The 23,644-nt window shown below is 40.3% G+C and overlaps 1 protein-coding gene across 1 annotated transcript in view; it reads left to right on the top strand.

Moving 5' to 3' along the window:
* Positions 1–23,644, top strand: part of PHLPP2 (PH domain and leucine rich repeat protein phosphatase 2) — a gene marked incomplete at its 5' end in the record, with an annotated part of 74,496 nt that overhangs the window by 39,246 nt on the left and 11,606 nt on the right. The window contains 9 exons of the mRNA XM_080828021.1: positions 2,356–2,481; positions 4,015–4,169; positions 6,210–6,356; positions 6,736–6,966; positions 8,167–8,369; positions 12,011–12,071; positions 15,244–15,339; positions 17,133–17,288; positions 19,888–20,088. Of these exons, the coding sequence (XP_080684147.1) occupies positions 2,356–2,481; positions 4,015–4,169; positions 6,210–6,356; positions 6,736–6,966; positions 8,167–8,369; positions 12,011–12,071; positions 15,244–15,339; positions 17,133–17,288; positions 19,888–20,088 (1,376 nt within the window). The remainder of the gene's footprint in view (positions 1–2,355; positions 2,482–4,014; positions 4,170–6,209; positions 6,357–6,735; positions 6,967–8,166; positions 8,370–12,010; positions 12,072–15,243; positions 15,340–17,132; positions 17,289–19,887; positions 20,089–23,644) is intronic.

Below are 23,644 nucleotides of genomic sequence, written 5' to 3'. Positions count from 1 at the left end.
TCGCTTTCTCTTTGTTAAATAAATAAAATCTTTTTAAAAAGATTATTCTAAAACAATCATTAATATCTGTTCTTCATTTCAGTAAGATCCTTTATTTTGATGTATTCATTAGCATGATTTATTACTAGTAAAAAATGATCCTGTTGTGAGATCAGAGTTGAGTGTTATAAATATTATTTAATTTTATTGGTATTTTTTTAAGATTTTATTTATTTGAGGGGTGCCTAGGTAGCTCAGTTGTTAAGCATCTGCCTTGGGCTTAGGTCATGATCCAGGGGTCCTTGGATTGAACCCCACATTGGGCTCCCCGCTCTGCGGGAAGCCTGCTTCTCCTTCTCCCACTCCCCTTGTTTGTGTTCCCTTTCTCACTGTATTTCTCTCTGTCAAAGAAATAATTAAATTCTTTAAAAAAAAAGATTTTATTTATTTGAGAGGAGGAGCATGCACACGCATGAGCACAGGAGGAGGGAGGAGGAGAGGGACAAGCAGACGCCCCACTGAACGCAAAGCCCAGTGTGGGGCTCCATCACAGGACCCTGAGATCACGACCTAAGCTGAAGGCAGATGCTTGACTGACAGAGCCACCCAGGTGCCCCTTATTGGGATCTTTTTAATATGATTCTTTTTTGCTTAAAGTATTTTGTGTTTTTGCCATTCGATTCAGTCTTTACTTGGCACTAGAAACCTAATGATTTACGAGTATAATTTGGAAGTTTCCAGCTGACTCACCAAGATTCAATAGTTATGACATATCAAAGTGAGATGTCAGACAAAGATGTAAGTGGTTCCATAACTATAGAGACTTCATCTTCATCAAAGCTATGTGAATTGGGTTGTTGGATTTTGGGGGAGAATTGCTTTGAAGAGAATTGCTATTGTGCTGTGAATCCCTACAGCCTTCCTAGCTGGGAATGGCTTCTGCCTTTTTCCTCAAGCCTGGTGAAAGAGGTTTCAGCAGGATTCAAGAGAGCTTAATATGGGTCCCTTGCGGCAAGGGGGGCATAGTGGATCGGTGTCCTGCCTCCTCCAAGAAGTCTTGAGGACAGAGATGAGTCTATCACCAGAGCAGCCAGGTAGCCTAAGAGCCTAGGTCATGCATTGGGATCATTGTGTCTCTTTGGGTTTGTTAGTTTGTGACCCAAATGGGTTGAGAGAGGAGAAGCCAGTGGGTAGATTGATGGATGAGTGGGTGGATTCTCTTAGAACTTGCCTGGCAGGGCCATCTTGAGGGACAGATAAGCTTCCCTTGAGGATAGGTTGACAGTGGACCACAGGATTCTTTCATGTCTGAGGAGGGAGTAGTCAACTGCTGGAAGAGTATGCATTAGCGAGGTCAAGTGATCTGTAAGTGAGACACTGTCATTGTTTGGGGTGGGGGGCGGTTAACCAAAAGAACCCTTAAAAGGACCCATTGTGGAAAAGCATCCCTTTAGAATCTCCTAGGCCCAGAGACTGAAATCAGGTTATGATTCTCCTTGTCTAGTAATAACCTTTGGTCTTCCCTTTCTACTTCAGCCCTGGAAGGGGTCAAAAATGGGAGCTAGCCCAGGGCTTAGTGAGAAAGGAGAGGAGTCCAAAAAGCAGGCCATGGCACCCTTTGCAGGCAGACAGCTACCTCCATTGTGCCCCAGTGTAGGTGGAAAGGGTTGGAACTGCGTTACCTTTGCAGTGGAGACTTTGGCTCTTATCACGCGGTCCAGAGACTCCTGTTCTGAAACACGGCATGCAGCCCTGCCTCGCAGCGAGTTGTACCTGGTGTTCCTGTATGTGGAATGCTCCTTGCCTAGGAGGTTCCCACGCCTGGACCCCCTTAGGGTCTTTGCTCACGTGTTACCGCAGTGAGGCCTTCCCTGACTGCCCTTTCTTAATTCAGATCACCCACCCTGTTCGCCAGGCTTTTCTCCTGCTTTCTTTTTCTTGATATTATTCATTATATATTATATTGTGTTATGCTACGTTTTGTCGCCATTTCGGTGTTAGAGTGTTTGTCCCTTCTCAAATACAGTTTACACTGAGGGCGGGGGCTTTTCCCCCTGCTTGTCCCCAGCTCACAGAACTGTAGAATGTATTCATGCAACAAATCTTTAACTATCAAACGGGGACTGTGTTGTGACTTACAAAGGAATTAATAAATAGATTTACTTAGGAGTATGCTCCGAGTCCTATTCCTTCAACATACTTCAGTGAAGTACTCCTTTGCTTTTTCTAAACAGCTTTATTGAGATGCATTTCTTTGGAGAAATGTCTATGCAGATCTTTTGCCTGTTTTAGAAAATTAAGTTCTTTGTCTTGTTGTTGTCCTTTGCTCTCTGACGGGGATTTTTTCTCTTGGTTCTCGCCCCTCCTCCTGTTCAGGTGGAAGAAGTGAAGCGACGGCAGCACTCCCTGGCGTTCAGCTCAGCCGGAGCCCAAGCTCAGACCTATCACGTCAGCTTTGAGACGCTGGCCGAGTGCCAGAGATGGCAGCGACAGGCATCCAAGGTGATAAGCTGTCGGACGTCCTGATGTGGGGATAAGACTGTAAAATCCCACGAGAGGTGTAATTTGAAACTGAACTCTCTCCAGGAGAGTGAATTATAATTTTTATGTATCTTACTTTAGGCCCCTCTAAGTATATAATGAATGGAAGAATGAAAGTCCAGCAGGTCCTTAACTTACTATTTGTATAGTAGAAATAGCTTTTAGAAGTGTTTGCAGGTGCATGTACCTCTCTACCATCTCTCTCTTTTTTTTTTTCCCCTTAAAGATTTTATTCATTTGGCAGAGAGACACAGAGAGGGGGAACACAAACAGGGGGAGGGGCAGAGGGAGAAGCAGGCTTCCCGCTGAGCGGGGAGCCCGGTGTGGGTCTCGATCCCAGGACCTTGAGATCATGACCTGAGCCGGAGGCAGCCGCTTTACAACTGAGCCACCCAGGTGCCCTCTACCAGCTCTTGAGAGGAATATGGCCTTGAAGGAATTGAGACACAATGAGATTCAGATGACTTTCCCTCAACCACTGTAGTCAGTGAGAGATGGTGCTGTTCCCTAATTCCTAGCCCGGTGCTTCTTGGTCTTGTATGTATTTAGCACAGCTGTGATGAACCACTTTAAATTTGAACTTACCATGGGATGTGACCTGTGCTCCTGTCACAAAGTCTTGTTACTGTATGCTGAGGATAATTAGCTTTTCAGCATAATTTCTGCTTTTTTAGTCTTTAAAGATGAAGTGCTCTAAAACTGTGTTGCAGTTTCCGAATTCTCTTGTTCTAGCTATTTGCAGAATTTTAGCACATTTTTCTTATGGAGCTAAATAGTTGCATAAAGGATGGTTTTCGTATAATGAGATGCCATAAAACATGAGTGACTTTTCCAGTGGCATTTTGTTTGGTTTTTAGACCAATTTTCACAACCCATCTTTTATTAGCATTCTATTATAGAAATATAAACTTGTTTTGGTTTTATTGAATTTTCTATATATACATTGTAGTTGTAATAAAATCTCTTCTGAATAAAACTAGTTTCAATTTTAAGTAGCTGTTCCATTCTTTTGACCTTATAAAGAGAAGTTAATATTTTTTGAGCACCTTTTGCATACTAGGTAGTGTGCTTTGTACTGGGTTAGTTAATTTTATCCTCACAATAGATGAAGAAACTGCACTGGTAAGTAGCAAAGCCCGTGTGGATACAAAAGGCCATGGCTTTCAATTTTACCCTGTCTGTTAGAGTTTTGTGTAGTTATTTTGGATCATCTCAACTTCTTGTATGAAATGTTAACTTTCTATCTTTATGATTTGTGTTTTTTTACTTATAGACACTTTAAAACTTACACTGTTGTGTGTTTTGAAGCAGTTTATGGTTTTAGGAAAAAGCAAAAATGAACTGGTTTTTATAAATAACTAATTGGATCTCATTACCTTTTTTTCCTTTGCATTTTTAAAATGAGTGCCTTTTTATGTAAATATGATTCGTTCCTATGCTGGGTGAGAGACATTTGGTGCTAGCTCAGATGGCTCTTTCCTTGACCGTATTCAGGTGGTGTCCCAGCGAATCAGCACTGTTGACCTGTCATGTTACAGCCTTGAGGAGGTTCCTGAGCATCTCTTCTACAGTCAAGATATCACCTACCTCAATTTGCGACATAATTTTATGCAGTTGGAAAGACCTGGGGGCCTTGACACTCTCTATAGGTAGGTGAGGAATGGGTTTCCCGACTAACTTATTCAAACCAAATCACGATCACCGTCTTAGTCATCTGTACCTGGAAGTGAGCATGCTTACCATCATATATATTTTTGAAAATTTCCCCTCCATTTTGAAGAGGAAGTAAAATTTTTTATTCATACAGTTTTCTTACACCACCACCACCCCTGCCCCCCACCTTTCCCCTCCATGCAGCAGAAGGTAGATGCAAATGTTCTGTTACGGAGGCAATGTTGAGCTGCCATTGATCTGGATAATCTTGTTACATAAGTCACTGACAGTGATGCATGATCTGAAGCCAGGGTAAATTGGGAGATTGAGTATATGGCAAGTTTTTGAATCATAAGTATCAAACTTAAATAACTTTAAGGAAATAGGCCTAATTTCAAGAATTCCATTTTCAGCATGGGGCTTTTATCTTTCCTGTGTACCTGCTAATGCTAGCTTCTAAGCTTTTCGACAGCTGTGAAACCTCTTTCTTCTGATAAAGGGATCATTTCACTCCTAAGGGACTATGGCCCATATATTTTCCAATTTCTTTGTTAGAATATATTCCCCCCTTCCAACCCTCCACCCTTTAAAAGTGGGTGGAAGTGAATAAATACCTAGTATAAGTAATTGTGTGGGCTTCTAGTGAACAGGGGAGAAATTGGAAATTAAAGCATTTAAAGTGGTGATTAAAAAAATAATACATATTGTGGGGCATCTGTGTGGCTCAGTTGGTTAAGTGTCTGACTTCAGCTCAGGTCATGATCCCAGGGACCTGGGATTGAGCCCTGTGTCAGGCTCCACACTCTGTGGGGAGTCTGCTTGTTCCTTTCCCTCTTCGTCTGCCCCTCCCCCATTCATGCTGTCTCTTGCTTGCTCTCTCTCTCAAATAAGTGAATAAAATCTTTAAAAAAGATAATATACCTTGAAATGGCATATTTTACTTTAATATTTACTATATTACTTTATTATATTTTTTATTTACTATTATATTACTTTAATATTTTTAGAATAATTTTGAGAAAGCATTGTGATTTTTATCCCATATGATGTGTTACAAAGCTTTTTGGGTATAAGCAAGCCTCTATCTAGTAATGAGATAATAGTTTTAATTATATTAATATGTAAAAACAACAGAAGTGATAATTTTAAGGAAGTGGGTTTCTAGCATTTTCTTCTCAGTCACTATGAAAATAGGGTTAATGCAGTTTGAGAGCAGCATTAGGAATTCAGAAGTCAAGGCACCAAGCCAAAGGAACAATCAGTACTCAAGGTCAGGACAATTGGAAATCAAAAGTTGAAAATTTGAAAGAGGAGCATTAAAGTGAAGTACCAGACTCCAGTCTAGGAGCAAGTGATACAGATCATCATCGTGGAGAGCACTCACACTAATAAAATCGTTAATCCTCCTGAGTAGAATTGCCAGAGTGATGCCTGTGGATCCAGTGTGTGATGATGATACAGTCTCTGGGTAAGACAGTGTAGATACTTGCACTTCTAGGAACAAAACAGAAGCACTGAAAATTATTATCAGATTATTATCAGCAGTCAGACTCCATATCACATTCACATTTGTAAGTTCTAAGTGGCCCATTCATTTCAAGTGACATTTGAGTCAATATAATTTCAATATGTAAAAAGTTGCTTTTATAATGGGATTTGATGTGCATTTTCGTTAGCTCTTCCTGTGTCCATGAGTTGGTGAATTGTTACAAGGTTTTTTATATTGCATATGGAAATTTGATAAAGGAAGAGATTTCAAGCATATCAGTATGACTTGATATAAAATACTTACACCAGCATGGGCTTTTCAAGATTTTGTACCTTTTTAAGGAGAAGGGAGAGGAACTCCCATTGCCCTAGACCTGATTTCCTTGTTGGTATGGAGCTGGGGTTAGGCATCTTAGCGTTCTGTGCTGTGCACGATGTTTGGCATGTGGTGAGTACTCAGTAGATATTTGTGGAACAAATTCTACTGTGGACATTTAAAACAGATGGCTTTTTCATTCATTACTGTAATTTGTATGTTTGCTTTTTAGATTTTCTCAGCTGAAGGGCCTAAACTTGTCCCATAATAAACTTGGGTCGTTTCCTGTATTGTTATGTGAGATTTCTACCCTCACTGAGCTCAACCTCTCCTGTAACGGATTTCATGACCTGCCGAGTCAGATTGGCAGTCTGCTAAAGTAAGTATCTGACTTTTGCTAGACTCATTTTTTACTGGCAGCATAAGGAGCTTGTCTGGCATTCGGAGTGAAGGTAGTCACATGAGCTCTGGCAGTGAAGTAAATCATATTAATTATGAGGATTCTAGACAGCAGCTGTTACTAGCTTGCAGGGGCGACTACTTAGCCCCTCAGTTTCAATAGCAGAAGCTCTGACTATTTTTGATGTTGGAGGGACCATCCATGGCAGTTATGTGTGTCATTGAGTCTCCATCGGTGGTGTATTTTATCATTATTGGATTCATAATAAATTAGTGATACAGTCAGAATAGATCCCTCTAGTACTACCCATTCCAGTTAAAACCTTTCCTAAAGTCTGTTTTTTATTTTCTTACTGTAGTCTTCAAACCCTCTGTCTTGATGGCAACTTTCTAACGACTTTACCGGAAGAATTGGGAAATCTGCAACAGCTTTCTTCCCTGGGAATTTCCTTTAACAACTTTAGTCAAATTCCAGAGGTTTATGAGAAACTCAATATGTTAGATAAAGTGGTTATGGCGGGAAATCGCCTGGAAGTCCTAAAGCTTGGGGTGCTGAGCAGGATGAGCCATATCAGACACGTGGATTTAAGGTGAGGCCGTTCTTCAGATGGATCTCTGATGGTTTCTTATGTTTGCTCTGTACGAACACTTCTCTAAAACATCAGGATTTTAGAACAGTGTCTGTTGTCCAAACTATAGTAAAGCTTCATTTTTCGCTCAGTAGCAGAGAGATTATGAGTGAGGTGGGTGTACCACACGATAGAGACTTTCACAGTACCTTTGACACAGGTGGTTCTGACTTACCCTCGCAGCAGCCTTTTATAGAATGCCCGTTTCTTCATGTCCTTGTCAGTGTTGGATTTTAGCAGTCTTTTTCCTTATTGTCAGTGTAGTAGGAGAGAATAGTACTTCATTGTTTAAAAGCATTTATGAATGAGGTTGAGCATCTTTTTAATATGCTAATTGGTAGTTTGTATTTTTCCTTACACTTGACCATTTTTCTGTTGAATCATTGGGTTTCTTCTTGATATCCATTGTATTACAATTAAAATGTTAAAGGTTTTCCTGTTCATTTTTTTGTAGGTTTTATTTTCTAGCTGTAACATTTTCCTGAAGGAAGCTGGTAAAAGACACATACACATAAAAGACACATATGCATAGTGTAAATGTACTTTCATTTACACTAAGCCATTGGTGTTCCTTGTAAAGAAATAATAACACAAAAATTTATTGAAATACAGGGGAATGAGAACATGTCTATGTGTTCTCTACAAGTATAGAAGAGAACTAAGAAGCCATTTTCTGTAATTTGCCCTTGAACTATCCCATATAGATACAGATTATTTTCCTCTGCAGTAATTAATGTGATGTGAATCTTACCACAAGAAAGAGTAGGCAGAGCCCCGAGAGAAAGTATGGCTGCTTCCTCTTGTTATCTACATGGTATACCACGACTGCTTTGCTTCTCACTAACCTGAAAGCTATGTTCATCTTCTTGTTCCTTTGGCCTGCTTCTTCATCCCTGCCTAACTTTACTAAGTTTTTAATGATTTGTAAGTGTGGTCCCTTTTCCCTTTCTCTTTAACTTGTATATGTATTTGCAAGTCTGGATTGTCTAAGTTTATAAACAGAGAATTCAGGGTACAGCTGTCCGTGCAAAATGAAGCAAGTAGTTAACTTTTTGAGTTGTTTAGGATAGAGAAAGGGATCATACTTCTCTTATTTTTATTTTGGTAAGCACATTTATTAGAATTTATTTCTAACGATTTCCTTATTTCTGAATATTTAAGGATGAACCATTTGAAAACCGTGGTTACTGAAAATCTGGAGGGAAATAAGTACATCACTCATATGGATCTGCGGGACAATCAACTGTCTGACTTAGATCTTAGCTCCTTGTGTAGCTTGGAGCAGCTGCACTGTGAACGGAACCAGCTGCGAGAGCTGACACTCAGTGGCTTCTCCCTCCGAACTCTGTATGCCAGTTCCAACAGTGAGTTCTCCATCCAGCCTCCTGTTTTTTCTCATGTAGATCTTGTCTAAGTTTTCTTCTTTTTATATATATATTTTTTCCTCTTTTATTAAGATTTTATTTTTTTTATTTATTTTCAAAGATTTTATTTATTTATTTGACAGAGAGATTGAGAGAGGGGACAAGCAGGGGGAGCATCAGGCAGAGGGAGAAGCAGGCTCCCCACTGAGTAGGAAGCCCATGCGGGACTCAATCTCAGGACCCCGGGATCATGACCCAAGCCAAAAGCAAATGCTTGACTGACTGAGCCACCCAGGCATCCCAAGATTTTACTTATTTTTTGACAGAGGGAGTCACAGTGAAAGAGGGAGCACAAGCAGGGGGCGTGGGAGAGGGAGAAGCAGGCTCCCCGCTGAGCAGGGAGCCCAACGTGGGACTTGATCCCAGGATTTTGGGATTAGGACTCAAGCCAAAGGCAGATGCTAATGACTGAGCCACCCAGGCACCCCTCATCTAAGTTTTCTAAGAACAGTGGCATCTGAGGTGTTGCTCAACCACTCTACAAAGTGTAGTTTGAGGTTCGTGGAGACCAGCTTTGTCTTTCAAGTTTGGTGTCAACACTTAAGTGGTTGAGATATGCATAAAAAGGCATTGCAGGACACTTGGATATTCACTAAAAAAGTATAATAGACACTTTGCAAAATAACGAGGGGTAGGAGGGTGGGCAAGCATGTTCAAAATAGAGTATCAATAATAGGCTAGAACAAGTGTTGACAAACTACAGCCCAGGGGCTAGATCTGGCCACCACCTGTTTCTATAGGGCCCACGAGGAAGGGGGTTTATACATTTTTTAGTGGCAGGGTTAAGAGATCAAAAGAGTAATTTTGGGGGCGCCTGGGTGGCTCAGTGGGTTAAAGCCTCTGCCTTTGGCTCAGGTCGTGATCCCAGGGTCCTGGGATCGAGCCCCGCATCGGGCTCTTTGCTCCTCGGGGAGCCTGCTTCCTCCTCTCTCTCTCTCTGCCTGCCTCTCTGCCTACTTGTGATCTCTATCTGTCAAATTAATAAATAAAATCTTTAAAAAAAAAAAAAGAGTAATTTTGACTTGGAAAGTTCTATGAAATTCAAATCTCAGTGAATAGACAGTGGTTAGAACATGCCCACTGCCATTTGTTTACAGGTTACTGGTCTCACGAGACAGTGGCAGAATGAAGTTGCTGTAAGAGAGACTGGCGGGCCTGCAAAGCCTAAAATATTTGTCACAGGCTTAGCCCTTTACTTTTGCTCATCTCTAGCCTAAAACTTTGTGCTGCTTCAGTTCTAGAATGAGAAGCCACTCACTTCAATAGTGATTTGCTCCAGGAATATTTTTAGGTGTAAAAGGCCCCATATTTGTTGGGACCATTCTTTTTATGGAGTTTTCTTTACCAAGGAAATTATAATTACTTTTTCTGTACTGAGGAAGGGATGGGGAAAGATGTTGAGTATCACTAAGTGTCAGAGAATGCAAATTTTGATAATGCCATTGTATACTCAACAAATTAAAAAAAATACTGTGAAGTGCTTTGAAGATGTGGAGAAGCAGCTCTCACACATTGTCAGTGAGAGGGTCATTTGGTAAAACCCCTTGGGAGAGCAATTAGACAGTGTTAAGAGAAGTCAAAGATGTGTGTAGCGCGTATTCTGACAGTTTCTCCATTTGGGATATCTCCCAGAAGTCCTCACATGTGCATAAGGTGATGTTCCTTACGGTGAAAAAAAAAAAGAAAAAAAATATGACTACTGATAGGAAGACATATTTATACAATAGAATATTGCACAGCAATGGAAATGAATGCCCTGAAGCTCTCTGTGTTAATCTGGGCAAATCTTAGAAACGTTATTTTGGGGGGAGGGGAAGCATAATTATATGTATACCAAGATAGTTGTATCAGATTTTCAAACACACAGAAATGTTGTTTCCTTAGCTATATGTATGCCATAACAGTATAAAAGTACCTGTAGGAGAGATAAAAATCATATTCAAAATGATGTTTACCTCTTGGTATGTGCAGTATTTTAATTCTTTGAAAAGTCTGCGTATAAGGCAGAATGTGAAGATTCATTAAAAGCTGGATGATGGGTGGATGAGTGTTCATTATTCTCTTTTCTGAATCTCTAAAATACATTTTTAGGATAAAAGATAAGGACTTCTCTTTTCATTTCCTTTATCATGCTAGAGAAGTTTCAAATTGTAGCTTAGATTAATAGTGTAGGTCCAAACAGTGTCATAGCTGATAAGTGTCCACTTGTGCTGTTTATAGATATTACTGTGAGATGGTAGTCTGTCTTTTGTCATGTAAATACTTGTTTTCAGGCCCATTCTCTATTCTAAATGTATCTAGAGAATCTGAATGAGTGGCCCTGCTGGAAAAGTCCTCATTGATGTACACCCTGTCTTAGGGACTGATTTTCTCTCACAGTGCCCTTCTAAATGTGGCTTGCTTGAAGTTAGCAACTTAAGGAACTTAAGGAACCTGTAAGTTCTACAACCTGGAAGAATTCATACCAACACTTGCAGTTCTGATGCCTCAAAAGTAAAGAACTCAGCTTTGCAAAAGAGGTTATCCAAGTTACCGTAGGAAAAGGAAAAGGCACTCAACCTCACTGGTCATCAGGGATATGCAAATTGAAACCCCAGCGTGACACCACTGCGCACCTACCAGAGTGACTAGAATGGGAAAGACTGAAAATGCCCGCATCTGCTCTTGTGGGTGTAAATCAGTGTAACCGCTTTGGAAAACCAAGGAATTGTCTACTCTCTCTCTTGCTCTCCTATCTTATACCAGCATAAATGCTGGTATGTCCGTGTCCACAAAAGACATGGACAAAAATGTTCATGGAAGCAGTATTCATAATTTTATAGTGACCTCAAACTGTAAAAGATTTCATTGCCTACCAACTCTAAAATGGTTAAATAAATTGTGGTATACTTACATAAAAAATTGGACACGGCTGTGAGAATGAGTAAACTACAGCCATATGTAGTAATAGCACCAAATTTCCCAATCATGGTGTGGTGGAAATAAAGCCAGACAGAAAATTATGCAGACTGTGTGTATTTATATGGATAGACAAAAATGATCTGTGGTATTTGGAGTCAGGGTAGGGTTGCCCAGCTGGGGAGTGACTAAAAGGGAAAACGGGGGGTCTTGGGGGCAGCTGCTAATGCGCTGTTTCTTGATCTGGGTACTGGTTACCCCATTGGGTTCTGTTTGTAAAAATTCCTTGATCTATACACTTAAGACTGTTGCACTTTACTGTATTTATGTTTTACTTTAATTATCAGTTAAAATATTGCCAGTAAAAATCCAATTATTAATTTTTTTTTTTAAGTTTAAAAGCTAAGTAGTCACTGTGTTGACATTTAACCACTGCCTGAGCTAATGTGAATTCAGACCAGTATATAGGATCCTTCTATTAGTTGTTTAATTTGGTTTTCAGATCAGGATCAGGTAGTCAAAGTTATTCATTGCAAGTTACCCAGGTTTTTGTCTTCAGTCCATCTCAGTAGATGACATCAGTTTTCTTCCTGGTGATCTCATGGAGCCACTTTGCCCTTGTTTACTCTCGGTTACTTTCTTCTTTGGAGAGTGTCACTAACACCTGTTTGTTTTTTGATTAGGGCTGACAGCAGTGAATGTCTATCCAGTACCCAGTCAACTCACTTCTCTAGAACTTTCCCGGTGAGTGTGTCTCATGAGAGTGGTGCTTGTTTGATTCTTAATGTATAAGAGATAGATGTGGATACTTTGGTGGTTTTGAGGTATAAGAGATCTAAGTACATGGAAATATTTGGATAGCCTGGAGAAGGGAGAAAGGATGAGGGGAGGAATACTTTTAATTGCCATACCGTCTATTTCAAGGGAAGGTCCTCTTGAAACAGGAAGGTGCCTGTGAATTATTCTTAAAGTCGGGGAATTTAGAATGAGGTGCAAACAAAGATCTTTCATCTTCTTCGTGGCAATGATTTCCTTTTTGCTGATTGAAATCAGATAATTCTTGGTTTTTAGTGACTTATTTTTAAATTTTTCTTCTCTTAATTATTTGGTATTCTTATGACTCATGGTGGTCTGATGGTCAGAGAAATATTAATTATTTATATTAATTGTATTCCATTGATGGTCAAGAACAAATATAACTGAAGTATGCTTCCTTCCCTTCACTTTTAACACTGTTGGGCATTCAGGATTCAGTGGTTGAGTTTTATGGTCTGGTGGAGAGTTCGACAACCAGACAGACAATTACAGGGTAGCTTCTTAAATGCTGTGATCATGGAGTGATAGAGCAGGTAGAAGGTGGACGGGGTCCTATATGGTTAGCGTCAAAGATTAAATGAGATACTAAATGCAGAAGATTTGTATGGTGCCTAGCAAAAAATAGTCTTTCAGGAAATAGTAACGCATAGAGCCGGGTTTCTTTTTGTTGTTACTTTGTTACCATTATTATTAAGCTGTTGTTCTAGATTCCTTTCCATCCCCTTCTTTTTGTCATATCTTCTCAGCAAAACCCCAGCATGGGTCAATACTAAGATTTACCTTCTCTTCCGGGCTTGATCATTGCTAAAGAAAATCAGATGGACATCACTGTAAAGTCACAGTTTCCAACCTCAGCTGGAGCTTATCAGCTGAGTCCTTCCAGTGTCCTGGGCATCTGCTCCGCATGGCTTGGCTTCCCTCCGCTGCTCTGCCCCCCATCTCCTGCGCTCCGGAGCTTAGCTCCTCACTGGATTGGGAAAATCGAGATCATCTTAGGCCGTCTCCCTCAGCTTCCTCCCACCTTGCTTGAAGGCATGTAGATTGATATCCATTCCCCACTTCTTTCCTCTGTTCGAGTCCAGGCCAGCCTCTCGGCCCCGGCCGGCAGCCGCTCCCCTGCTCCACACCTGGCTCTGTGAGTCACCACTTCCTCCCCTCTCGTGTGTGGTCATGGTCTTCCTTTTTTTCTATCCACTCACACTCACACCTCTTCTGACTTAACAAACACGGCTACTTGCAGCCCCTCTAGGTCTTACCTAATTCTTCGCATTCCCTTTTTGTCCAAATTTCTCAGTAAGTATGTTCATTTGTTGGCTCAGTTTCCTCGGTTCCCATTCGTTTATTCCGTCACAGCTTGCTTTCAGTCTTCTCATATGGAACTTCTTTATGTCGACACTGTCGTTCCTGCTCTCTTTTCTTCAAGCACGCTTTTTCCTCAGCTGGCTAATACAATCAGATTTTGTCCATGTGGCTTTGACCCCTCCTATCTCCTGCGCACTCTTCTTCCTCAGCCAGCCTTTTACAGGTCCCTTATTCTGGGTCTGCCCTTGCCTGCTACGTTCTCATGCAACAGAGTCTCGTTTACTCCGTGAGTTTAGCCACACTTGGCGTCAGCATCACCTAGATCGCCAGCCTGGCCCCTTCCAGCCTCAGACCCATGTGTCCAGTTGCGCGTTAGGGATTTTTGACCTGCCCGTCTCCAAGTACCTCAAACATGTGCCAAGTGAAACTCCTTATTCACTCCTCCAACCCTAGCTTAGCTTATTGTCTTACGTCTGCTTCAGCTTTTGGGATTAGCGTAAGATAGTCCTATCAGATGGACACCACTTGCAACTTACATTTCCAACCTCTTTTGGAGCCTGCCAGTCCTTTCTCGGGATATGATTTTTCTCCTTAGATGAAAAGCCTGAAAATCATTTTTTATTCTTCTGCTCTACTCCCATGTCTAATTCATCTCCAAGTTGTTTTGATTTTTGCCTCCTAGATATTTCTGGAATCCCTCCCCTCCTTTCCTTTTGTCTTACCACCCACTTAGGCCCATACCATGTCTTGTCTGGAAATCTGTAGCAGCTTCCTTTTACTAAAAAAAAGCACCTCAGCCAGACCTCTGAGTATCCACAGGGTGAGCTATTGAAGGTACAACACTTGACCGTGTCTTCCTACTGCTTACAGACCCTTCAGTGATCCTCCTGTCCCTGCAGGATAAAGTCACAATCTTCTAGACATGATTTACGTCTCTCCAGCTTGTTTCCTCCCCCTTGGCTCCATATTTGCTGCTCTGGCCCCACCAGATTGCTTAGTATTCCTCACATGCACCAGGCCCTTTCTTTTCTTCTTGCTGCTCTATCTCATGTTGTCACCTCTTGCTTAGTATGTCTTTGTCATCTTGGGTCAGGGTACAACATTCTTCAGATTCTAACCCAGATGTCGTGTGTCTTGGGGGAGCTGGCCCTGATCCATGTCAGGCAAAGTGCTCCCTTCACTTGGCTGTTGTAGCAGTATCTGCTTCTTTCTGCCTCATGATGTGATCTGTCCATCAGTAGATTCTTTGAGCCTTTGCGAAGCTAAGTATCATCTGAACATAGAATTCCTTGGGCTGACTATCTGCTGGGTGGCCTGGACTCACGTTGTAAATGACTTGAAGCTTCTGCCACCACTTGCCTTCTGTCCCCGCTTCCTCACCTGTATTCACTTGGTTCGTTTTCTCTACAGTTTTCCTTCTCTTCTCCTCCAGTCATTTATTATGTGTGCAAATCCTACTCATCTTTGAAAGTTTGTTTAGAATGCCACTGATTTCATTGTCTTAACCTTCGCCCATCTCTCTACTCTGTGCTTTCCTTGGTGCTCGGAGCCTCGGTGTCTTCTTTGAGCAGGCAGCATAATTGATGGAATATAATACATGTTCATCTGTTTGTCTCTCTCTTCCTATCAACAGCATTCATTGAGCACCTTCCATATTCCAGGTGGTGTGCTAGGGATGCTTTGGGGAGAGTGCTTCTGCCCTCAAGGTGCTCACAGGCTGGTTAACAGATATATTACAGACTAGTGAAATGAGTTCCACTTGTCATCTTCAGCGATGCCTTTTAATTATTTTCTGTAGAAACCTGCTAGAGTGTGTCCCTGACTGGGCCTGTGAAGCAAAGAAGATGGAAATATTAGATGTGAGCTATAATCTTCTGACAGAGGTTCCCATGAGGTACGTGTGTTTGTATGTATCTGTAATTCTTTTCCTAGGTTTGGGTTGCCTTTTTTTTTTTTTAAGATTTTATTTATTTATTTGAGAGAGAGACAGAAGGGGAGAGGCAGAGGGAGAAGCAGATTCCCCAAGCAGTGTGCCCGACTTGGGACTCCATCCCAGGACCCTGGGATCACAACCAGAGCCAAAGTCAGACACTTAATTGACTGAGCCACCCAGGTGCCCCTTGGGTTGCCTTTCAAAAGTTTTTCATTCTTTTTTGTTGTTGTTAAATATTGAGTACTTGCTGAGTGCAGGGCAGTGTGAAGTGTGGTAAGGAATACAGTAATGGCTAATGCACAGTGTTGGCCTGCATGGAACTGGTAAGTGGATAGTTGGGATGACTTGTGCACAGATAACTGTGATAAAATGTAACAAGAGTTATTGGCATAGATCAGGGACTTGATTATGATAATAGATCACTTGTATTGGATAAGTTATTAGGAACTGAGTAATATTCTAAGAATCTCAATTTTATTATCTTATTAATCCTTTAACCACGTTATTAGATAGACACTTATTCTCATCTTACAAATGAGGGAATGAGGGCCTGCAGCTGTTAGGTAACTTGCCCAAGGTCACACTTGACTAGGAAATGATGGGAGCTGACATTTGAGTGTAGCCGTTCTTAATCTGAAGCCCTCACTCTTCATCATTACGCTGTATGAATCAAATGTTTTAGAAATTCACAACTTCCAACGGTTAGAGAATGCTTCATGAGAGATTTGCATATTCAGGACGACCTTTTTACAAGATGGTAAGATTTCTGTATGTGGAGGGGGAGAGAAGGAGGTACTAGGGGTGAGGGAATGGAATATTCAGAAGCACTGAGGTGTAAAATGTGTAGTTGTACCTAGTGGAGTCTTTAAAATAAACTAGAGGCTTGAAGCATAGTAGGTGTGAATGCAGCCTTTGGAATCAGACCTTAGTTCTAATCCCGATGATACGATTTCCCACATTCAGTGTGAGATCTTTGGGAAATCAAAGTCCCTTAACCCTTCTGAACTTAATAGTTAAATTGGCTTGGCACATTTTAAACTCTAAATAAGTAGTAGTTTTTGTTATAATACATGTTTTTATTTATTACATTCAGTTACAGTTGACCCTTGAACAGTGTGGAGGTTATGGGTCCTGGCCCCTGCATAGCTGAAAATCCACATGTAACTTTTGACTCCCCCCACCCCAAAATCAGAGCCTACTGTTGACCAGAAGCCTTACTGATCACATAAACAGTCGTGTTTTGTATGTTATATGTATTTTATACTCTATTCTTAAAGTAAGCTAGAGAAAAGAAAACCTCATTAAAGAAAATCATAAGGCATAGAAAATACATTTACAGTACTCTGTTGCCTTTATTAAAAAAAACTGCACATAAATGGACCTATGCAATTCTAATCCATGTTGTTCAAGAATAAATTGTGTATTAATAAACTCACTGAATTTTGGTGCTGTCTAGACTTAAAATATAAATCAATTTATTCTAGAAATTGCTTTTTTTGTTTGTTTGTTTAGATCTGTGTTGTTTGCTTTCATTAAGTCATCTTTTTCCAAAATGACCTTATAATGACTTCCTGGTGGGTGGTGGGTAAGCATATGGTCGTGGCCGCCCTTTTGGCTCAGGTGCTTGCCAGTGAGGAGACTGTCTAGAACAGGCTTCTATTAGTTTACTGATTTCAGGGAGATGGCCAAGGGCATACTCAGAAAATGTGATTTAAGGAAGGTTTTCATTTGTTTCTTTGTACTGTTGCCCTTAGAATCCTTAGTAGCTTGAGTCTCAGAAAGCTAATGGTGGGGCACAACCAGGTGCAGAGCCTCCCGGTGCTGGCGGAGCACATCCCTCTGGAGGCGCTGGATATTCAGCATAACCTGCTCACCAGGCTACCAGATACGCTCTTCTCCAAGGCCTTAAAGTAAGTGCCACAGCGTTTATTGAAAAGAGAGTCATCAATACAAACAGTATTGACTTGTCATTGGCATGACCTTTGGAACTCTATTTACAGTGTTTGCTGTGTGGTCCAACTATAGGTGGGGATTGACTTATATGAGTAATTTGTAGGAAATGAAACATGGCATGTAGTCTTTAACTCAAGAGTTGAAATAACCATCAAATGGTGAAGAAGTTTTAGTGTTGCAAACAATTTAAAGCAGCTTGGGAAATTTCAAACAGGCTTTCATCTCCAAAAATGAATACATTTATGACCTCTTAAAGAAAAATTACAGCATTCTGATCAAGTTTTCTTGGGCAATTTTCAGCTTTTGCATATGGGAGAAAAGGACATATCAGTAAAGTTAATTTAGTTTTTGCTTCTTGCTTTACCAAGCTATCATCAAGTTATATTCTTAATGTGCAGTGCTTTTTTACTACCTACTTTGAAAACTGTGCATTTAAAGGTAACTTTGTTCCAAAAGGTGTTTTTTGTGTTTTCATTGTAAATTAACAAATAGATAGTGTGTCTTCCTATTACTTCCTATAATCAAGTTTATCTTATGCATATGTTACCATTAAGTGAAAACTCGCTTTAATTATAGTCTTCTGCTATATTGTCTTCAGTTTAGAGATGGAGAAAACAGAGATGAGCATTAGTAATTTAACATAAGGCTATAGGATACATATGAGAAGCGTTTAGCTCACAAGTGTCTGGCTTACTCTTTGGCAGCTTATATATCTCTAAATGTATAATATACTTGTTCGGATTTTCCTCAAAAAAAAAATCTTTGGAAATTCTATAAAATATTTGAGGGAACTTTTCTTTTTGGAAAGCTTATATGGGATTTTACTGCAGTAACATTTAACTGTTAATTAATAAATATTTGTTAGTAATGCATTTAGCTCTTTTTTTTTTTTTTTAAGATTTTGTTTATTGACACATAGAGAGAGATTACAAGTAGGCAGAGAGGCAGGCGGCTGAGTGGGGGGGGGAAGCAGGCTCCCCGCCGAGCAGAGAACCTGATGTGGGGCTCGATCCCAGGACCCTGAGATCGTGACCTGAGCCGAAGGCAGAGGCTTTAACCCACTGAGCCACCCAGGCACCTGGTCTTTTCTTTTTTAGCAAGAGGGGAAAGGGTAGAGGGAGAGAGAATCTTGAGCAGGCTCCATGCCCAGCATGGAGCCCATCACAGGGCTTGATCTCACAACCCTGAGATCATGACTTGAGCTAAAATCAAGAGTTGGATGCTTAACTTGACTTGAGTCACCCTCTTTTTTTTTTTTTTTTAAGATTTTATTATTAAGGTATTTCTGTACCCAATGTGGGGATTAAACCCATAACCGCAATATCAAGAGTCAGATGCTTAACTGACTGAGCCACCCAGGTGCCCTCTTTGTTGTTGCTTGTTGTGGTTGTTGTTTAAGTTTTTATTCAAGTTTTTATTGTTAAGCAATCTCTACACCTAATATGGGTCTTGAATCCACAGCCCCAGGATCAAGAATCACACACGCCACAGACTGAGCCAGCTGGGCGCCCCACTGCATTTAGTTCTTTTTTTTCCCCCCTCCCTGTTGCATTTAGTTCTAATGACAGTCTGAATAAAATTAGTTTACAACCTTAGAATCTGTAGTAAGGAAGCTACTTAGTAGCTATAGCAAACTGTCAATGATATTAATTTAATACTAACTCTGCACAAAGCACTTTCGGGACATATAAAGACATACACATATTGACAGTACCCTCAACAGCTAAAAAGCTAATTAGGGATGTGAATCACATAATATGAAGAAGACTTAACACACAACAAGGTTAATAATAATAGCTGTCTTTTATTGAGCATGTTCTGTATATACCAAACACCATGCTAGGCAAATTTTAAAAATCATACCATATGTTACCTGTTAGATTGGTGGAGATTAAAATGAATTATGATACTCAGGGTTGACAAGGGATTGAGCAAACTGACTTTCTTATATCCTTCTTGTGGAAGGTATAACTTGATAAAGCTTTTCTGGAGCTCAGTTTGGCAATGCATATATACCCAAATCTTAAAGGTGAATGTATCTTTTGACCCTATAAATTCTGCTTCTGGGAACATAGCCTAAAGGAATAATTAGATAAGGACACAAAATTGCTCCTTATGATGTCTATAATTGCAAATAGGTGCCAACAGCCTATATGCCTATCATTAGGGGACTGTCAGGGAATTGTCTAAATAAATACGATCTTATTAAAATCAGACCAAAACTTCCCTGAAGGGTGTCTTCACCACTGATAAATTTGTAAATATGAGATTCAACAACACCTTTTCTGTGGACAAGAGACAGTAAAAGATGAAACTAGGTTAGAATCAGGCCACTGCAGAAGCCTGGGAACATAAGCAAACCTAAATTCTTTGCTCTCTGCTTGGCTTGCATGAGTTGAATAAAAGGAACTTTGGTTGGGTGGATAGAATCAATTAGAAAAAAACCCTGGAGGAATTGACTTGTGTCACAAGTTTGGGAGCAGTGTCCCATAGTGAGATGGGATGATGGTAACAAATAGCCATAAAGGAAACGGTGATTTCTGTGTGTTGTGTCAGTCTCAGATACTTGAATGCATCTGCAAACAGTCTGGAATCTTTGCCATCTGCTGGCGCTGGAGAGGAGAGTCTGAGTGCTCTGCAGCTGCTCTATCTGACCAACAACCTCCTGACAGACCAGTGTGTGCCTGTTCTGGTGGGCCACCCGCACCTGCGAATCCTGCATCTTGCCAACAACCAGCTACAGACCTTTCCTGCAAGGTGAGCAAATGCACCCGCTGGTCATTTCAGACACTGAGGGTGAAATCTGCATTTGCCTGTCTACCTTAGAGCTCTCTTACTGGATCTCTTGCTTTGTGTTGAGCAACTTTCTGGTGCTGTGGTTCCACTAGTTGAATGAGAAAATCTGTATCCAATTGTTAAATTTCAGTAACCAGAGAAGTTGTAGATAAAATGCATTTCATTCTTTGTTCTAAGTACTTAATAATGGTCTCTGACGGGACGCCTGGGTGGCTCAGTTGGTTAAGCTGCTGCCTTCGGCTCAGGTCATGATCCTGGGGTCCTGGGATCGAGTCCCACATCGGACTCCTTGCTCGGCAGGGAGCCTGCTTCCTCCTCTCTCTCTGCCTGCCTCTCTGCCTGCTTGTGTGTACTCTCTCTCTCTCTGACAAATAAATAAAAATTTAAAAAAAAATTAAAAAAAAATAATAATAATGGTCTCAGAATTTTCAACCTATAAAAGTACAGGCCTAAGAAATACATTCTGAAAACAATGTTTTCTTTTCCCTTGTCAGCTCTGTTTTATAATATATTGTTGAGTCCATTAATTTATTCTTTATATATATATAATATATCATATGTATATTATATATAGAACGTCTACTTTATGTCAAGTTCTGCATAAGTACTGGGGAAACAGTGGTTAGGTAACAGTGTCTGTCGTCATTTCAGTAACTTACCGTCAAGCTGGGGACACAGACAAGTAATGGGCAGTTGCAGTACGGTGTAACGAATGCGGGATGTCAAGAATACACACAGGTAGCTTGCTGCACTGGACGGTGCCTGGGGATGGGGTTGCCCTCCAGGAGGAAGAGATGAATAGTAGTTAGCCAGACTCTACCCACAAGAAAATATAACAGAGCTATTTAATGCTGTTAAAGTTTTAAACAGTATCAGTGGAGAAATCAGTATTTTCCAAAATATATTTGATTAAAAGATTTTGGGAAATTTGATACCAGAAGAATCTATACCATGAAAGTCGTCCTTAAAAAAATGATGTTTTCTTTTTTTTTTTTTAAATATTATTTATTTATTTGACAGAGAGAGAGAGAGAGATCACAAGTAGGCAGTCAGAGAGAGGGGGGGGAAGAAGGCTCCCTGCTGAGCAGAGAGCCTGATGCAGGGCTCCATCCCAGGACCCTGAGATCATGACCCAGGCCAAAGGCAGAGGCTCAACCCATTGAAACACCCTGGAGCCCCAAAAATGATGCTTTCAAAAATGAAGCCAATAGGGAAATGATGTTTGATATAATTTGAATGAAACTATATGTATCATATAAAATTATGTTTGCTGTAATTTGAAATTATGTTTGATATAATTTGAAAACAAAACTATTTATTTTGATATTCTAATTTTATTTTATAGACTTTTCTTAGAAATGTGATAAACTTGGGGTGCCTGGGTGGCTCAATCATTAATGGTCTGCCTTTGGCTCGGGTAATGATCCCAGGGTCCTGGGATTGAGCCCCACACTGGGCTCCCTGCCGAGCAGGGAGCATCTCCCTCTCCCAGTCCCCCTGCTTGTGTTCCCTCTCTCGCTGTGTCTCTGTCAAATAAATAAATAAAATCCTTTTTAAAAAAAGAGAGAGGAATGTGATAAACTTAGAAAAACTCATAGAGATCATAGTTTTTGCGAATGTTTATGAAATGAGGTATTTGCAGCTTATAGAAGACAAGCAGGATGAACTTGATGGCTTCCTAAAAGAATTTGAACAATGGCTTTTTAAGTGAAGGCATAATCTTGGGGCACCTGGGTGGCTCAGTTGGTTGAGCATCTTCCTTCAGCTCGGGTCATGATCTTGGGGCCCTAGAATCAAGCCTCACGTCCCCTGAGCAGGGAGTCTGGTTCTCTCTCTCTCTCTCTCTCTCAAATAAATAAAATCTTAAAAAAAAAAAGTGAAGGCAGAATCTTAATTTCAGCATGTGAGAGTCTCTTGAAATCCTATCAGATTAATTCCACTGGCCTCAGATACGTTCCTGTAAAGTGGAAACAACAGACCAGTGACAAGTCATACTGGTTTTTGAAGCTTTTGGGAGATAACAGATGGAATGCTCTGAAGCTGTTGAATTCCTCCTAATCTGATGACATTCTTATTGTACGCATTAAAAGCAGACTGATACAGAACTTAAAATACCTCAAAGATTATGAAAATAGGTTAGAAAATAAAAAGTAATAGATTACACAAAATTAGAGTACTCTGAATACAGATAATAAAACTAAATGGAATTTAGGAGCAGTATATTAAAGAAAATGTTCTACACTGAATCATAAACTCACTAACAAGTCATCTCCTGAGCAGTGTTTAATTACACAGGCGTAGTCCAAATCTTCTGTTTCTTTTGGACTACTTTTTCAGAATCTAGTGTAGCTCTGGGTGCTCAATAAGAGGCTGGCTGAAATAGGAATGCTACATTTTTATTTACAAATTAGATCTAAGTAGGGAGTTGTATAAAAGAAAAGCACGAGATTTGGACAGGAGAACATTTTTTAACTGTTAATTTGTTAATTTTAAAATGTTAAATTGTTAAGTTAAAAAAGGCAAATTATTAAACATATATAACATTTTTTACTTTGAAAAATATAGTTTACTGCATTAAAAAAGACAAGAAAGAATACCCTCCACCAGACTGTTATGAGAGATTATCTCTGGTAGTAGGATTAAAAGATTTTTTTCTGTTTATCTCTACTTTTCAGGTTTTTTTCAATGAGTATGCATTACTATTATAGTAGGAAAGAAAACAATTTGAATTTACTGAACTTATTCGAAAGTATCTATGAATTTTCTAGGAATAGAAATTACTTACGATACATGGAAAGGGCAGGAGATAAATTTTATGTAAAACAAATATGCAAATGAAAATTCTGCATATGCATCTCATTTAGCAGAAACCGTAATTTCAGATTGGTGGTATTATTGTTTTATTTATTTTCTAAACTTCCTCTTCACGTTATGGGACTTTATTTTTATAATTTTTTAATTAATAAATTATAAACAGAGCAGTTTGTAATAATTTAGGTAAAGATGTTAGGCTGTCTGAAGATACTTTGCTTGCTGTGTAAAAGCTTTGCTTAGGCCCGCAGAACAGTGAGTCACTCACATCATAGTCCCTGGCACGTCGCTGCGTGCAGAGCGAGCCCTCCTGAGATGTCTACTGAAGGTGGGTTATGTGACGCACCAGTAGCTGTAGAGACTTAGCCCTGAAAGGAATCTTAGCGATGATTTAGTACAACTTGTTCATTTTATAGCTGAGGCTGTCGATGCCCGCTGACATTAGATTGTGCGGTATTTTGCAGCTAGTTAGCAATGGCCAAGCTAGTCCCATGGTAATCCACTCCCCACAGGCCAGCGAGGATTCAGCCTCTTCCCCGTAAGTCTGATAACAGAAAGATGTTCATACCCACAAGATCCAAGAGCTGTACGAGAAGCAAGGGAAGCTTCCGGCCTTGGAACCCAGTGAGAGACAGATGAGGCTGAGATTTAGGGAGCAGTCACCTTGGGGAGCTGTTCCCTTTGCTGGCATCTGACTGTTTCATTC

This window comes from Martes martes, assembly GCF_963455335.1.
Source record: "Martes martes genome assembly, chromosome: 17".
Classification (NCBI taxonomy): domain Eukaryota; kingdom Metazoa; phylum Chordata; class Mammalia; order Carnivora; family Mustelidae; genus Martes; species Martes martes.
This window is presented reverse-complemented; position numbering and strand designations above follow the sequence as displayed.